This window comes from Panthera leo, chromosome B1 (genome assembly GCF_018350215.1).
Source record: "Panthera leo isolate Ple1 chromosome B1, P.leo_Ple1_pat1.1, whole genome shotgun sequence".
Lineage (NCBI taxonomy): Eukaryota > Metazoa > Chordata > Mammalia > Carnivora > Felidae > Panthera > Panthera leo.
The window spans coordinates 6,310,870-6,329,568 of NC_056682.1; the positions used below are offsets into that span (position 1 = coordinate 6,310,870).

Sequence of the window (18,699 nt, forward strand, 5' to 3'; positions counted from 1 at the left end):
AGGGAAATAATTGTTAGTTTAGTGAAGGGTTTTCTGATTGCTTTATATACATCAACTCAGTTTTGTACTTCTTCTTTTTTTTTTTTTTTGTAATGCTTATTTACTTTCAAGAGACAGAAACAACGGAAGTGAGGGAGGGGCAGAGAGAGAGAGGGAGACAGAGAATCCGAAGCAGGCTCCAGGCTCTGGGCTGTCATCACAGAGCCCAACGTGAGGCTCAAACTCACGAACCATGAGATCACGACCTAAGCCAAAGTCGGACGCTTAACTGACTGAACAACTGAGGTGCCTCTTGGTTTTGTAATTCTTAAACAATCTTTAATATTTATTGAATTCCTGCTTCTCCAAGGCCCTCTGTTAAGTTGTTAAAGGAGTTGCCGCAGCCCTGAAGAAGCTCTCAAACTTGCCGAGAACTCTAGATAAGCAGATGGGACATAGATATGAGGATAAAATACCCTAACCAAAATGTAAGGTCCGTAATTAGAAGTTACCACATGGAATGCATTTGCAGACCATGGTTTTGCTGAAGGGAATTGTGGACAATGAGAAGGCAGCCTTGGTGTTGGGAGCACATGGGGGCGAGTGGGAAGCCCAGGCTGAGAACCTCACTTCTGCATGTGACCACCTGTGTCACCTGCGTCAGGCTGTTCCCTGTCTGCATCTCAGGTGAATGTCTATCTAAATGAACATCCACCTGTAGATATAAATTTCTATGTAAAATGAAAGCAGTAGATTAAAGATCTCTGAGGTCCTTCCTAGTTCAAATAATCTGTAAGTCTATGATGCCTTTTTGAGGGCAGTAACATTTTCTGAATCTTTAACACTGTGAGCAACATTACTCAGCCAAGAAACTGACTACCCACTAAAGGTCTTACCTATAAGCAGTAACGATCAGTATAAATAATTCTTATCAGAAATTCAGTTGTAAGTCTTAAATTTATCCCAGCCAAGTCCTTGTAAATTGCTATATGACAGTAAGTGTTGTTCACTGTTCCAAGTCAGAAAGTAAGCAGCTACTGTAATACCCTGATTTGCACTTTATTTATATTTCATCAGTTTTCTCCTATCTCTTTTAAAACTATTACATCTCATTATTTTTCCTGCTATCAGCTTGTTCTTTTAATTGTGTATCATTTTGTTAATTTAAAAACTAAGATGACTTACTCTAAGCAGAAGTTAACCTAAAAATAAACGCACAAGGTGTACCCAGGTGGCTCAGTCGGTGAAGCATCTAACCCTTGATTTCAGCTCAGGTCATGATCTCATGGCTCGTGGGATGGAGCCCTGTGTCAGGCTTTGTGCTGACAGCTCAGAGCCTGCTTGGGATCCTCTCTCTCTCTCTCTCTCTCTCCCTCTCGCTCTCGCTCTCGCTCTGCCCTTCCCCCACTCGTGCTCTCTGTCTCTAAAATTAAATAAATATAAAAAAATAATAAATACATAAAGTTTTTCTGTTTTCTGCCTGAAATCATTTCTAGTACTATCATTATAGGCAGTATGCTTTCAAAGCACTCCTGTGATGCTTGACCTAGACAATTAACATAAAATAAGTGAGGCATTTTTAAATTACTAATCTACACTGCCTTCAAAATGACATTGCTTGAAATTTCTTATCCAGCTGTATTCTGTTGTCTTTAATACTTTGTGACGAGGCATAAGAGAAAGATGGGATAGTCCTATGCTCCAGAGTGTGAATGAGAGTGTGAACACTCCTAGATGCATATTTTTTTTTAAATTAGCCTGTAATGAAAAATTATTTTTTTTTAATTTTTTTAAAAATTAGCCTGTATTGAAGAGTTTAGCAGGTCACCCCAGACCACACTGGCTCTGAGAGCAGGACCATGTAGGCACGGAAGCACAGATCATGGCATTTAAAGCTATAAGGAGTGTCAGATCATATCCTCCAGCAACACTTTGCAAAATGCAGATTGGGACCTGTTACTGGCCTGTGAGATCCATTTAATGAGTCACAATCAGCACTTTTTAAATGAGAGCGAATTAATTACATAGGATAAAATAGATGAGAATCGAGTGCAAGTTCATAGCAACAACTCTCCACGCTGCAACAGATACCGAGGCCCAGAGTGCTAAGTAGCGGAAGGAAGGAGATGGGGCGGTATGGGGAATCCATACGGTGGGTAACACTCTGTATAGCGTGGTGTTTGGTTTTCTGATACAGGGAAATCAATGTGATCATCACCATAAAATTGGACTTAAGTACAGCTTATCTTCCTATTAACATAACTCACAGGCAGGTGAGGAGTGTGAGGAAATACCCTGTGTGGGCAGAAATACCAAGGCTGAATCCTGTTTCTTTTATGGGTTTTTATTGGCTCTCTTTAGAAGGGGGCAGCATCCATGGCAGCACTTTTCAATAACAATAATTACCATAACGATAATCACAATTTAATCGAGCTGGTACAACTAGGGCCTAAATGAATCATTTATTTTTAAAAGAAAAAAAAAAAAAAGGAATGATTAGGTGAAAAACACATAGTAATTTTCACCTTCAGCTGGTGAACCTAAAAATGGTATAGTGGCAATTTTCAGAATATCATCGACCCTGATCAGTACTCTGACTTCATCTGAAACTATTCCATGAAGAAAACAGTTGCACTTTTGGAGACACATTGAAAGTAATTTAAAGAAATGGTTTGGCACATGTGCAGAACATTCACATATATTTGTAACGATGTTCTTGCGAGCGAAATCCTAGGCTAGTCAAAATGCAAGGCACCAGAAAACACAGCATGCCAAACTCACCGAAAGATGAAAAATCATCTGCACAGTTTCCTTATTTTTATTTATTTACCATCATCAACAGAAGCCTTATTATCGTCATTTCATATTTGTGTCAAAAGAGGCTGTGATTTCTGCAGCCCCTGCAAAGATTATTCTTCCTGCAGGTACAGAGTTGTTACGTATGGTGTTTATGACAAGTCTGCTGATAAAAAAGCTATCCCTTTCACGATCTATACTGTGGGAGGCCATTCGGAAACAATCTGTGTACAACTCCTGCGTGAGTGAGAGATTTGCAGCCCAGGCTGTGGTGCACTGCTCTTGTAAGTGATACGCAGTCTTAGCGTGTCGGGTATGTTTGACATGGCGGTTTTACGGAGGAAATGTGATGTTTAAACTTAATGTCATATAAAACTAAACTCCCAGTATTGGAAAAGTGTACTGCTGGTCCATGTAGATTCAACTGGAGGAAAACATGAAAGATTTAAGTAAAAAAATAAAAAAGTTGGAGGATCACATAGGCAAGAATAATCAGAAGGTACAGCGAGCCTCAGGATGGTTGGGATCACTATTTTATACGTTGTGAAGCTTTGACATACAGAGACATTTCCCCAAATCATGATGAGCAAAGGATGTAGGGAAAGTTGTTGATTGTATTTCAAAGCAATTCCAGCTGACTGTGCGTAACGAAGTTTACTTGTAGTAAGTGAAAACATGAAGCAGTGTGTCTGAACTCAGGAAGAAGATTTATACTCCTCAAGGCAAAAGGCAGTACGATTTGGCAAATATTTACAAAGATGATACTCGGGAAACATAACTGACATGCTTAACTGATAATTTTCGTGTTTTAGCATCCTAAATTAGAAACATAAGGAGGGGACAGTGTGCAATACCAGGGTGCATTCAACAAACTAACCAAAACCTAGGTATCTCCCAGCCCATATTGTTTTGGCAAGCAACAAAAGTAATCACTCAGCTCCTGTATCTTCCTGTCACTGCAACTTCATTAAATAAAAGAGAACATTATTAAATAAGACCATTTTAAGAGATTGTTGTATCTCAACGTTTGGTCTCAAACTTTTATTTTTTTACTTTGCAGAAGAAAAAACACTGAAACACTAAAGAAAAATATTTGAATTAAAAAACTATATTTGCAAAAGAATAAAAAAAAATCTATTTGCTTTTCAAAATTCTAAATCAATAGTGGGCTAAACTTGTTACCCAAAGAAGAGAAAGAGTTATTTCAGCTGAGTTCTTGATTAACAGGAAAGAATGATCATAAGACAATAAGTTTATCATCATTTTTGCGTAAGAAAAAATTATTTACTTGAAATTACTTAGTTCTGAAATACAGTATATTGTTGTCTGACCATTCTCCATGTCATATGCACATCCTGGTTAGAAACAAGTTGGTAGACAAAATTATCTTCGTGTACTCCCGTCTGCAATAAGCCTTTGAAAACAATCCCCACTGATCACCCAAAGTTTGTTTTTGTATTGGCTTTCTTGGGATTTTTCTAGATCTTATTTAAATATTAACATAATATTTATTAATGACTTCCATTTTTACTTTATCATATGTTTTAAGAGTAACTTTTGCACCATGAAATGTGCCTTGTTTACAGTGTTAAGTGTAGTTTTCCACCTGTGGGTCATTTTGCATTGGAAGTGATGACGTTCCCAGAGGCAAAGGTAAAAAGCCTGGGCCAGTGTTACTTTTATTCCAAGACACTGGCAGCATTTTGTCACAGATTAACTTGGGCGGTATTGAGGCAGAGCTTGGAGAATCACTGGAGGAGAATCTTTAAGGGCCCAGAGAATGAAAAACATTGAAGACTGGATTAGAAGGCACACTTCCACTTTTTCCCAAACCCTCTCCCTGCCTTTCCCTCACGAGGTGTCCAGTCCCAACCCTATGCATTAAGAAATCTGGCATTTTGGAAGCCATTCTTAGAAATGATAGTCATGTGAAATAGGCTTTCAGATCTACAAGGTATGCAGTTCTGGTTTATAAATTTTTTTGTGTGTTTTTATTACCTGTTCTTATCTTGCAATTTGTTTATTTCACTGGTCTGGTCCAAAATCTGTTTTTCCAATTTGCTGGTGGAAAGGGAATGTTCCAGAAGCTGAAGTTCAAGTCTTGTTGTCTGATTTAATACCTAAATGTAACAAAATAAAATTCCTATTTGTCATTTTTAAAGTTACATATAACTTCCTTTTAATTAAGTCAGCTAAATTATAGGAAAACATAACTAAAGCGTTTTTTATTTACCCAAGTATCTTATTTTGGCATATTCTTCATGTTCAGAAAAACCTTGAAGTCCTGGATTGCCTCAGACTGTGGTTGTTTTTTTTTTTTTTTTTTTTTTCTGTTTTTTTTTTTTTTTTCAACCGTGTCTTTTTTTAGAAAGTGTTTAATAGTTCTGGACAGTAGTATTTGTGTCAAATAATATAATGCTGTTCCTGTTGTCATGTTTTAGCATTTCTTTTCACACAGTGAGCCAAGTAGGAGTATACAATGGTCATATTTAGTACATCAGAAGTTGTTGATAAATGAAAAAGGTTTTGCCTCTGCTCAAAACGAAATGCGGTTCTCTTACTTGTCAGTAGACGACATGGTTAGAAGTCACATGCTTCCATTCTATAAAAATGTAGCTCATTTTTATTTTTATTTTCTTTTCTTTTTTTAATATTTTTAAAATTTTTAATGTTTATTTCTGAGAGAGACACAGTGTTAGCAGGGGAGGGGCAGAGAGAGGGGGAGACACAGAATCCAAAGCAGGCTCCAGGCTCTGAGCTGTCAGTACAGAGCCCGATGCAGGGCTCAAACCCATGGACCGCAAGACCGTGACCTGAGCCAAAGTCAGATGCTCAACCGACTGAGCCACCCAGGCGCGCCAAATATAGCTCATTTTTAGCCCAGCATTTCCTACTTTGTATTCACTTGGTTAGCCTTTCATTTTTTTTTCTTTTCCACTTCTCTCCTTTCTTTTTTTAATTTTAAAAGTCATGTCAGCCAGTTGGGAAACAGTAATGCATCACTATGAAGTTCAGTTTTGCTTTCTGGGCCCTGTCATATGCACTGTCACTGTTCCTGTCGTGTTCCAGCAACTTTAAGGATGACTTCTTTGGCGTTCGGCTACCTTCTAGCAGGAAGAGTCTGTTACTCACATCCTCTGGGTTGTGGTTATTCAGGATGTGACATCACGTGTAAGTGTAAGGCAGAATTGTTGCCCAGGAATAAGGGTCCTTGAGAGAACCATTGTTTGTTCAGGGTCTGTGTCATTCATAAAAGGCCTGGCCTGGCCCCACTGAGCAGCTTTAGGGACAGTCCTGTCCTTGGTCAAAGCTGGATGAGTTCATACCATGAGCTCATTCTTGTTGAATGAATGATGGCATTAGCTAGCAGAAAGGTTGGGTTTTAATATTAACACCTGGAATATAGATTTGGCCTACATCTTCTTTGGGCCCAAATATTCTATGTCAGTTATTTCTAAAAGGAACTGGAAACTTGGGTCTTTTATTTAATTACTAAGGGCTAGGAAATGAGCACAATGGGCCAGAGATAGGGAGGAGGGCATATAGGTCCTGACTGACCAAGGATCAACTGCGATGTTTTTCCATCACTTTTCCAAAGGCCTCCAGAGCAGGTGACTGTCTATCCAGGTCAGGTGGTTGTCTCTGGTCTGTAAGACCTCCGATCTCTACCTGTCCCTCATTGTCCAGTTCAATAGCCTCTGAGTCTGACAGGCTAGAAGAATCTTCTAGTCAGAAAATTTTAGGTTTGGATTTAAACCCGTTTCACACAGTAATTGCTCAACAAATGCCTTAAATAGATTTGGTGCATAAATTGGTCCCTTTTCTAGGTTCAGACATTTTAATGTGTTTAGTTGGACATTATAGGCTGATTTCTTTATAGTCATCTTCTGATTTTCCCGTTACCATAGATCATGTGATACCTAGTTTCACAATTGATGTTTTAAAAATCATGTGATCCAACCAAAGCTTAATAAAAGCTAGAAAAACTGACTTACACAGGATGTAGCAAAGGTTTAAATCATTGCTTTTTTGAGGCACCTGGGTGGCTCAGTCATTTAAGCATCCGACTTCGGCTCAGGTCATAATCTCACAGTTCATGAGTTTGAGCCCCGTGTTGGGCTCTGTGCCGACAGCTCAGAGCCTGGAGCCTGCTTCGGATTCTGTGTCTCCCTCTCTCTCTGCCCCTCCCCCACTCATGCTCTGTCTTTCTCTGTCAAAAATAAATAAAAACGTTAAAAAAAAGAAAAAGAAATAAATAAATCGTTGCTCTATGTTTTACACTTTATTACCATTATCAGAAAATATGAGAAATGTTTACTCAACAGACATTTTTTGAATGAGCTTGATTTCCCGCTAGCTTTGCTATCAAATGGTGAGTGGTGTGACTTAGGCATTACTAATTTATTTTAATAATTAACTACAGATATGTTGACACACTTACATTAAAATTTTTACCTTTTCATTTTTCACTTGTATCACCTCTTGGGATTACAGTTTTCATACCTTGTGAATTCATCATGTGATACAGTTCTATTTTACCTACACTGTTGTAACATTGTGGAAAGACTTGGTAAAGAAGTAACTTCTTAGTCTAGCCTCAGATAAAAGTGTTTTATTCTCCTACTGCTTCCTACTGTTTACCCTGCTTTATCCAACACTTCTTATGGAGACAAGGAAAGAATACCTGTACTCTTCTAGATATGATCTTATTACAGTTGGGAGGCTTGTAGTTTCTCTTACCTCGTGTCCCCTTCTGGCTCATGTCTGGCATTTCTTTCAGCTGAAGTAGCATATGGAAATAATAATACATCATAGAAAGTATTTGCTATTAAATCTACTTTTTTTTTTTTTTTGAGCATTACTTAAAACTGAGAGTAGGAAGGTATTAACTTCTTAAGCTTATAAAGAGACCAGAAAGCAGATGTACCAATGTTGAGACTTGAACTAGGAGCATCTCAGCAAATTCTGCCAACAGCACTTTTTTCCCACCTGGACTATTCTTTTTTTGTTTTTTAATTTTTTTTTTTTAATTTATTCATTTTTGAGAGACAGAGCAGAGCACAAGTTGGGGAGGAGCGGAAAGAGAGGGAGACACAGAATCTGACACAGGCTCCAGGCTCTGAGCTGTCAGCACAGAGCCTGACCTGGGGCTCGAACCCACAAACCGCGAATTCATGACCTGAGCCAAAGTCGGATGCTCAACAGACGGAGCCCCCCAGGCGCTCCTCCCACCTGGACTATCCTTACTCAGTCACAGGTTGTATGTCATTTGGCCGGACTCTGGATGAATTGTGTTTTAATGTTCTCATGTTCACTGTTTTGCTCTTGTTCTTTTCTTATGTTCATGTTTTTCTCTCCTGCTGCGATTAATCAGCAGCTCATAAAACCTGAAAGCTAAAAGGGAACTTAGAAGCCAGTCATTGGACCCAGCCCTCACTTGATAGTTCGAACTGCCAAGGCCCACAAGAGCCGAGTCCCATGTGCGGATTCACTCCCCAGGTGATGGTGAAACCAGACCCATTAGAGAACTCAAGACTTCCTGCTGATGGCCGAGCCCCCTGTGCCAGAACTGCTGCTTGCTTCTGTCTATAACCTCATACCACAGATTTTAGAAACTCATACCACAAACTGCTTCCATAGTTCTTTGAGATTTGATTTTATCTTGAAAGTTAGATTTAAGAACAAAGTCACTTGGGGCACCTGGGTGGCTCAGTCAGTTAAGTGTCGCACTCTTGATTTCGGTTCAGGTCATGATCTCACGGTTGGGTGCATGAGTTTGAGCCCCATGTCTGGCTCCACTTTGATAGTGTGGAGCCTGCTTGAGGTTCTCTCTCTCCTTCTCTCTCTGCCTGCCTCTCTCTCTCTCTCTCTCTCTCTCTCTCTCTCTGTCAAGGTAAAATAAATGTTAAAAAATAAAAGAACAAAGTTTCTTGTACTCCTTTTTTTAGGTTTATTTATTCTGAGAGATTGAGAGTTTGTGTGTTGGGGGGGAGGGGACGGGACAGAGAGGGAGAGGGAGAGAGAGAATCCCAAGCAGGCTCCACACTGTCAGCACAGAGCCCAGCATGGGGCTCCATCCCTCAACCATGAGATCATGACCCAAACCAAAGTCAAGAGTCGGATGCTCAACTGACTGAGCCACCCAGGTGCCCCAGTGCTTTTCAGTTCTTAAATGAAAATCTGAGGACTTATCTAGAGTCCAGAGGATGCCAGCAAGGCAGAGGAGCATTTCTCATAGAGTGTCAAGTGTGCATCATATGAAATGATTTGAATGCCCTTCGTAGAAAAAAAATGTAATTTAACCTCAGTATTAAAAATGAAAACATATTTTAAATTCTTGTCCAGCCACAAATTGTTAATTTCTTATCAACTCCTCTTTTTTCCTGCTGCACTCGAGCTTTCTTCCCTCGCCCAGTATCCAGCTAAGTAGCCACACAGTGCAATTTCTCGCTAGCAGTTACTAGCCCAGACCGTTACGGGTTTTCTGTTTCATTACTTACTTGTGCTTCAACATCCGTTAACTTCCGTGTTTGCTCTGCTGTTTGATTCAGTAAGTTTGTGCCTATTTCTATCATCACGGCCGTCTGGTTCTGTACTGCGTTCTGTTGTATCTCTACCATTTCTTTCTTCATGTTGTCCTGGATGTAATTCTCAAGCTAGAAAAGCACATGGGTGACAAAGACAGTCATCAGCCAAATCATCAGAAATCTTATTCCTAAGTATTTTCCCTTTCTTTTAAAAAATCTGTTGCAAGACCTGTGCCTTGCTGTGATCTTGCTGTTTTTTGTTTGTTCGTTTGTTTTTTATCCCTAGCGGAACAACACAGTGTGGTAGTGTGTTGACTTAAAATCTGGCAGCTTAGTGACATCATGTGTGGGAGACAGGCCGCTCGTCGTTTTTGGTTACCTGCATCAGTCTACACTGCGGCCGGCAAGGGAGGCAGTGTGGCCCCAGCTCAGAGGCGGGCAGACAGCGGTGCTGTCCAGCAGGGTCTCTTCAGGCTGCAGCTCTATCCGTGTTAGGCAGGAAATGAAAATTTGGTAAGAAGCATCACTGTTTCTCCCCCATTCTAGACGTGTGGTTTCTTGAAAAAGAGACTTTAGAAGTCAGCCTTACACAGAGTATGAGGAAAGGCTCTCCTTTGGATTCCCCACCACCCCCCGTAACAGAATCACCCCTCACCTCCACCTTCTGCCGCCCTACCCACCCCCCCCCCACACTTCCCTGTTAACCTTGTTCGTCTCCCATTAGACCTATTACGCTTTTCCCAACGTGCGTGCAGTCTTCCCAAGTTCATCATTTCGTATACCAGGCAAACTCGCAATCCTACAACTACTTCCTTTATCTACTCACACGGCCCGGCGTGGGGGCACGCCAGCTCAGTATAATATTAGCTTCAGCACAAAAGGGTGAAGAAGCTGATTTCACTGCCTAGGCACAGATACCTGTATCTTCGGCAGTAAAATTATATAATGAAATATAAACGCAGGACACCCAGGCGTATTGGAAAAAGCACGTGGACACCTGCTCTCCGATTTTCCCTTAACTCTAGGGATGTTGCTTAGCTTTGGGGGCACCCGGTAAACTCCGATATAAAATAGGGTTTCTGATTGGTCAGAGGAGGGTTTGAAGGATTAACGAAGCTATGCTTTTACAGTCCTTTTGTGCACGCATAACTTCAGGTGCTTAAAATGTAATTTTCTTTCCTTTTTGTGTTTCATGGTGGGCCAACGACAGAGCTACAGGTCTATTCATTGACCCAAACTACAAATTCATGATAGCAGAAACCCCTATTTTTATTTCTTTTTCTCCTAGTTATAACTCAGAATTTTTTTAATTAAATGGAAAGATGAGGATAAAAATGCTCATAAACACCTTTCTTTAAAACTCGTAATTCTCTGAGCAGAAACCATTCATAAAGTCTGTCATCAAACAGCCTTTCTCCTAAAATGTTAACCACAAAGTAATTCTCTGCTTCTGCATGTAAGAGTGAGAAAGCAGAATGGGAGGGGTGGAGCTTTTCCCTTAGAGTTCAAGGGCTTCTTTGTTGGTACAACTTATTTTTTTTGTTTGTTTTAACTTATTAAACTTTTTTTTGAGAGAGAGTGGGGGTGAGGCAGAGAGAAGGGGAGAGCGAGAGTCCCAAGCAGACTCCACACCCTGCACAGAGCCCAGTGTGGGGCTCGACCTCATAACTGTGAGGTCACGACCTGAGCCAAAATCAAGAGTCTGATGCTTAACCGACTCAACCACCCAGGTGGTCCTGTTCTGTCTTGACCGGTATTATGAGTTCTAGGATTAGTGTTAGAATTTTATATTTTCTGCCTCTGTTGCTTGCTTGCCGTTGACTCTGTCCCTACTCCTGTGCCCTTCCCACCTCCCTCCATGCTGATTATCTTGAGGGTCACTGGTTGCTCCCTGGTTCTCCCCTGGTCTCTAGCAGATGGAATAGCCTGAAAGCTGACAATGACTACACAGCTCTGACCATCTGTAAAATCTTGTCATTGAAGCCTTTGCTTCTCCACATGAATCACAATAGATGAGAGCGCCATAAAAAATGGAATCATGTGCTATTGCTTGGCGGCCCAAGAAATATCTCTAGTGTAGACTTAAGAAAATCTGAAGAGCGAAACCCTTGTCAACCCTTCCTTAACTAGCAAATGATAACTGGCTCAGGCTTTTTAGTGACCATGTCCTTTCTTAATTTATTCTTCTTCCCTTCCCTCGCCTTTTTAAAATTGTAACTGTTATGATTTAAATAGATAATTTATAAGGACTCGTAGAAGTTTGTTATTTCTCCTTTCCTTTCCCCCCACCCCTTCTCTCTCTCTCTCTCTCTTGTTCACACACACTCTCTCACACACAGAGACACTCTTTCTCTCTCTCTCATCACCATGGGAGTTTTGGAATTTTTGAGGTTAAAGTTAAAGCCATATAAGTCATCGAGAGGAGTTGTCTTAGTTACTCTTAACACCCAGCAAAGATAATATTTAGAGAGACTTATTCCGGGAAGTTTGAGCTTATTAAAGATAGATTCAAGCTGGAGTTTGGTTGAAGTCCATACTGCAAACTCATAATTTATAAACTAGTATAAATAAAGGTCTTAATCTTCTTATTGATTTGAGTACTTAAGAACTTAAATAAAAATGATTCTGCCCCTTGTCGCTCTAAATCATACAACTAGGGGAAAAGAATAGGTCCTTGAGTGCCCCCCACCCCGTGTTAGAACTACTGAGTCACATGCGGTTACAGCCATCAAGAGACATGAGAAGCTTGTTTATAATTTGACATTTTAGAGTCTAGTTCCCATTTAAAATTAGACTCAGGAACTAAAATAAAAGATCCCAATTTTTAAAAGTAAAAAAAAATAAATAACTTTATTGCCATAACTTTTTTCTAAGGTTGAAAACAATAGAATACAAGATGTCTTTTTAAGTCACTATTTTTCAGCTTTTCCGGACTACAAAGTATCTGGGTATGGTGGGTGTGTGGCTGTGATTAATCTTCCATTGAAGCAAATTACAGATTCACTTATGCATGAGCTGTGTGGGTGTGTATAGATCTTATTTATATTGTCTGTATGTGTATAGTGTCTCTATACAGTACATACAGCTAAATAAAGTAAAAGCCTACATGCTGCGGACCCAGTATCTAATTGAAGTCAGTGGGAAGACAGTGGAACAGAAACAGAAATACCAAGGAGTAGACATTTTTGTGTTGATTCGTGAAGAGGTTTGTGCTCTCACACTTGAAGCGGTGAAGATAAATTAAGATTTTAAGAGAAGCGGGTACCGTGGCAGCTGAGTCCTCTTTAACTACAAAGAACGTGTTTAGTCCCAGGAGCAATAGGGAAACCACAACCACTGTAGTTAAGGTCTGCTGCTCACTGCCGCTGTCCCTGCTCCTGCGTCCACTCTTCCCATGGGCCCCAGGCACCCCACACGTGGGCTAGAACTGGCCGTCCAGAGGCCATGCCTCACTTGCCCTGCCTACTGCTTCTTTTCTAGCTTATTGCCCTGGAACGTCTTTCTTTCTGTTTAGTATCGCTTATTTTTATTGCCTGTGAAATATAGAAGTCTGCCCAGTGCAATTCCGTTCTGGTAGAAGGAAGCCTTAGTTGAAGGAAAAACATGGGACGAATGAGATCTCTGCTCCCGTCGGCAGTGTCCCTCTCCGCTCCTCGGGCAACTGTTTCCGTCTCTGTCATCGGCACTTAGCCATTCCTATCAAAACAGTTCCGAGATACTTGAACCTCCCAGGGGACATGGTTCTTCCTCATTTCACACGGGTGGCTTCACACACTCATGTTTTGCAGGAATGTTTGACATTGCTTTCATGTCAGAAGATGATTATGCAGCGCTTCTGACTTGTGGGTCCAGGTGCCCACCCCCCAAAAGTCCCCGTTACAGTTTGAAAGGAGGTACGGCCATTCATTTTTGCCCCCTTCTTGAATTGTTGGTCTAAGCACTCAAAGTGCAGGTCTTTGAGCGGTTTCTCTTCCCTCGGAATTCAAATGAATTATCCAAATTCAATTAACGTTTCAAGGCTGTCACCGTCATTATAGTTGCATAGATTGTTGCTTAGTATTGGTTTGATTTGCTAAAAGAGATTGCACTCAAAACACAACCTTTAAAAATTGGCAACACATTGAAGTTCAGGCAACCAGAGTAAACTCTTTTAAAATACATAGATATATATATATATGTTTTTTAATGTAAAATGTGTCCTGAAGTTTTTGATTACTCTTTCAACATTTGGAACGATTATATTTGACAGGAAAAAGAAGTCTGTTTGCAAGGTAACTATGGCAGATTGATTACGCATTAAAATGGTTCCCTCGCTATCTTTGATCTCACCAAGATTATCATCATTATTTTTTCGACCAAAAGGAAAGTAATCTTGAAATTGGCTGGGGAAAGGAAAACATAGATAGCGTATGAAAACTATCGCCAACTTGGAGATTTTGATCTTGGTCCCGTACCAACTATATAGTCCTGGTTGAGAGATCTTTGCTATTGAAATACAGCTCCGTGTCCTGATACCTTTTAAGTAAGTGGTTTTTGTCCATCTGAATGATCTAACCTCCCTAGGAAAGTTTTCACTGGGAACGTTTTATTCTCTACCATTTCCCTGTAGAAACAAGTTACTGTAACTGTTCTCTCTTGCACACACACATCCCCAAAAAGGATTTGGTTTTTTTCCTACCTCAGTAATCCTTCCTGACTTGATCCCTTCTTTCCTGCCCACCCCCCACCCCCACCCCACCCCCAACCCAGTGTCTGGATCTTCTGGATTGTCACACAGCCCCTGACTGGCTTCTGGCAACCCCACCCTGAGTGTTGTGGTCACTCTTCAGCTCAGGTCACTCCCTCGTGGCTGTGCCTGTGAAGATTCCCCTGACTGGTGGCACATACTCCTTCTGATCTGTACTCTAATCTTGCAGCCTGGTTCCCTCTGTGCACACCTTGTGCCGGGCTGTGCGAGAACCCTTAGGCTGCTTCCTCCCTCCAGCCTTTGTCTGCGTCTCTCTTGGCCCAGGGCCCTTGGCGCCCTCTGCGGTTATGCCCTACCCCATCGCATGCCCTTCTCAAAGGTCTCCACTGCACTGTGCGTTGTGTTTAGGTACCAAAAAGAACGTCTTGTACTTGTTTTTCATTGATTTTTAAACCTCCTCCTACTATCGATTTATGTTCTCGTTTGCTTGGGATGTGGAAATTCGGGAGCCATCCTTCAGCCATACACCCTAGTAACAAGCAAGCAAAGCCTTTGCTCTTACAATTAGCTTGAAAACTTGGATACAAGATTATTAAATCCAGGGATTTTCTGTTTAGAAGGCTTTTGACCTAATGTTCTTGGTTCCCTGGCATGAAGAAACTGAAACATCTTTTGAGGTTTTCAGACAGAAAAGTGGCAAAATGGGCTTTCCTCCCACTCCTTATAAAGTGTGTGGGGGTTGTTTTTTTTTTGTTTGTTTGTTTTGTTTTGTCTTTACTCTAGAGCTCTCACTTCCTAAGCAGTTACGTAGTCTGCAGTGTTGAAGGAGAGATACAGACGTGAAAGAGGCGAAGGCCGAGAGATGTCTGTCCTCAGCCACACTTGTAGGACTTGAGGGGGCAAATACGTTTGCCTGTACATTGGGGATGATGTTCAGATGCCCTGTGAGCTGGAAAGTTCTCTCTTTCCTCTTTGTATGGATGCCATACTTGACTTTATCTAGCCAAGAGAAGTCGATATTGAAGCCAAGTGCCTTCCATGGACTGTCAATAATTTGGGGCCTTTCTCTCCACAGCCAGTGTAAGAAGGTGCTTCAGGAAACGGGGGAAGCGTGGCCCTGCTGGGATAGGTTTTCCAGGTTGTTAATAAGCAAACTTGTCTCCATCCACCATCGCTCCATGGACCCCACCCCACAGACGATCTTTCAGGCGCTTCCTATAACTAATTTGTTCCGACCTATTTTGTCAGGGATTTTTTTCCTGTTAATAATTTATGAGTGACTTTTTGTTGTCTGATAGTGTATCTAGATAACCCCTTTCCTATTTTCACTGGTCATAAAGAGACTAAAAGTGTGCTTGTTGAGAGCTATAAACTTAAAGACGTGATACGGAATAGAGCTTCAGGCGCGAGCTGGTGCCATGCTGACATTCATAGCTTGTCCCCCACCTCCTGTGACTGAGAAAATTTCAGATAGTTTGAATACCACTATATCTGTGCTCCCTCAAGCTGTATTTCTTTTGCTTTTATTTGTGAGTGTGACAACGTACCTCTTTTTGTTATTTAATGGGGGGGTTTAATCACATTAGCTCACATCTCTTTGCCTTTTTGTATGTCTCCCTTACCATCACCCCAGAATCTAAGGAGAAAGTGTGTTTTTCCCCTTAAGGCGTTCTAGTCATTGCCTACTGATAAAATGGCTATTTTCTTCCTCAATAGCAGGCATTTTAAATATACTCAAGCTTAAATATAAAGAGGCTGCTATAGTAACATGAATTTGTTTAAGCATTTCGTATGGGGAAAGGTGTCATGTTTTACCTATGTGTGGCGTTTTAAAGGGTTCTTAAGGTACATATATACTTACCCGAATATATACTAGAGCTCTAGCTCACAGCATCTTTTTTTTTTTTTAATGTTTACTTATTTTTGATAAAGACAGAGCGTGAGCAGGGGAGGGGCAGAGAGAGAGGGAGACACAGACTCTGAAACAGGCTCCAGGCTCTGAGATGTCAGCACAGAGCCCCACGCGGGGCTTGAACTCATGAACCATGAGACCATGACCTGAGCCGAAGTCGGTCACTCAGCCAGCTGAGTCACCCAGGTGCCCCTCTGGCTCACATCTTATAGAGACCCATAAGTCAAGGAGCAAATAAATGCTGCAGATACTGTAAGGTGATGGATATGGTTATATAAAGCAAGAATGGCAATAGCAATTTACAATTGCAGAGTGATTTTTTAGATGTTCACTTCTTTATGAATATATAAATAATAGTTATTTATGTACTAAATATACATTTCTTTGTATATTAATATATTTCACTTGACTTACTTCCTTCACTTGGGTTTTCCCCAAACCAGAGCCGGGGACAAAGGCATGTGTGCAGGAAGTTTATTTAGGAAGTGGTCACGGGGAATGACCACGGAAGACAGGCGAAGGCAGCAGGGAGGCTGAGGCTGGTGCAAACATGGACTTGGTTGGCCACCACTGTGACATGTCCCACAATAACCTTCTGCGGAGCTGTAGGAAATGTGTTTCAGAACTGAACCCTCCACCTGTGGCGAGATGGGACACCTTCCATCCCTCCAGGCAAGGGTAGCCTCGAGGGCTGCTTGCAGGGGCCTGGAGAGGCCGCTCTGGCACCCCCAGCCGGCTCGGGGCGGGGCAGGGAGCAGGGGTCCTCTGCTGGCCCCCTAGAGGCCTGGGTGTGGCAAGAAGAGGTGTTCCCCAGACAGCAGGGCGGTGCTCCCGGCCCGACTTCCAGATGAGAAAACTGAGTCAGACCACTCATGTGCCTGCCACCCACAGTGCCACAGACCAGAGCCTGGCGTGACGGAGGGTACAGCTAAGACGGCGTGGCGCCTTTTCCACGGTGCGTGGGATCACGGGGTGAAGCCCAAGCATCACCACTTTTCTGCGGTGGGAACCTTGAACCTGCACACATCCTGTTGCAGACGAGAGCTGCCTTGGGAGCAGCCCTCCTGGGAATGACCGTGTGCGTGACATTGGACGAAGGGTGTGGCTGGAGGCCAGAAACGGGGAGCACCATCCACGGGAGGCACAAGCCTGACAGGGTTGCAGCAGCTAAAGCAGCTCAGAACTTCACTTTCCGCGTCAGCAAACGCTGTCCACACATTAGACATTCGGCAGATTTGTGCCCTGGTCTAGTTCTTGGCATATTTTGTTCTCAGCTCAGGAGGGGCTAGGGACACTTCCGAGAGGCAGAGAGGGAATATAAAACTATTCTTGAGAGGCTTCTTTATGAAATGAACGGAATTATCAGTGATTACAAATGGGAGCTGTTGAAATTCTGTTCTGGGCACAAGATGGATGCATTTCTTGCTACCCTATACTGGAGGTTTCTTTGTGAAGGAAACCAACGTGTTCTTGCCTCTCTCAAAACTAAGGTGCACTGAGAGAAAAGACAAAGTAAGTACATATTTCATTGTCTTTCTTTGGCAACTATCTGCCTTTCAAACTACCTTTGAAACGTGTGTATTCACAGACATGCATATTTATAAACACGCGTATGTCCTCATGTGTGGAGATGGAAATAGATGCAGATGTGTCCATCCATTTTCACTCCTCTCTGGCATGATAGGCTGTCAGAAGCTGAGGGGGAAGAGGCTTTAGAAATCTGTAATATTGTTGAAATGTCTCACTCTGTGAGCGGCGGGGGGTGGGGTAGGGGCAGGGAGTACCAGGGCCTGGATGGCCAGTGCTGGCTCTTAGCGGAATGACAGCAGCACCCCGGTTGCCCACGGCCGCGTCCCACACTCTCACCACTGCACTGCTGTACCCGTGCCCCCGGATGTGTAGTGGTACTTTCTCACTCTGCGATGGATTCAGATCCCACAGCTTGTCTACATCGTCTGTCTGCCCTATTTCTGCTGTTTCCGTGTTCATGTGGCTCTGCCGAAATCCTGCAGAGATTTCCAGGGATGAGACAGAGTGGGCCTCTTTGGAGTCGGCTTTTTTTTTTTTTTTTAATCTTTTTAACATGAAATAAATGTACAGTGGCACAATTGCTATGCTAGATGGCTAGGAAGGGAGGGAAAGGGCTGAAGGAATTTAAATGACTTTCGTCTTGCAGATACTTCCAAGGCAAACTAGTTCTTTATGAGAAGTCTCTTTCACAGAAAGGTGGGGGAGGAGGATTGGGGCACACAGATGGCCGTGCTCAGGGAGTCTCAGGACTGGGCCTCGAGCGCCCTGCTCAGTGCTGGCACTGAGGGCGACTGTCAGCCTCGCGCTCTGCTAGCAAGCCCGAAGGTGGGGAGAATTGGGGGGATAACACTGGGAGCCTCTCAAGGGACACGGGATTGGTTTGCATGAGAAGTCAGCAGTAAAACATTTCACCTTTCCTATATGATTGTACCACCGACCCACCGTCAGCAGGATGTATTTTTACGGCATTTTCTGTCTGGCTGATAGCTGTCTTCTGAACTGTTCATATTTCAAGTCATTGTGTCTCCTGTGGATTAGCATAAACGGAAACAGTATATATTTGTATACTCTCCGCACCGATCTGACTTCTCTGTGCACTTAGTGTGCTGGTGCCTTGTGTGTACTGCGGGGGAGGGCTGGGCCAGCTTCCTTCAGCACCTTACGCTAAAGCTGAACAAGGCCGCCCGAACCCCACACGACAGTTGCTGCGGGAATAATCCTGGGAAATATTTAGGCAAGTGTGTTCTTTTCATTTTGATTTTCATTTT

At 42.3% G+C, this 18,699-nt stretch overlaps 2 protein-coding genes across 5 annotated transcripts in view; one reads left to right on the top strand and one right to left on the bottom strand.

Moving 5' to 3' along the window:
* The window catches only part of MCPH1 (microcephalin 1), a 269,778-nt gene that overhangs the window by 149,855 nt on the left and 101,224 nt on the right, over positions 1–18,699 (top strand). The window lies entirely within an intron of this gene.
* ANGPT2 (angiopoietin 2) overlaps positions 1–18,699 on the bottom strand; it is a 58,859-nt gene that overhangs the window by 18,827 nt on the left and 21,333 nt on the right. For both annotated transcript variants that reach the window (XM_042934176.1, XM_042934175.1), the window contains exons 2-3: positions 9,276–9,431; positions 4,774–4,895 (exon numbers count right to left, since the gene is read on the bottom strand). In XM_042934176.1, coding sequence (XP_042790110.1) covers positions 4,774–4,895; positions 9,276–9,431 — 278 coding nt within the window. The remainder of the gene's footprint in view (positions 1–4,773; positions 4,896–9,275; positions 9,432–18,699) is intronic.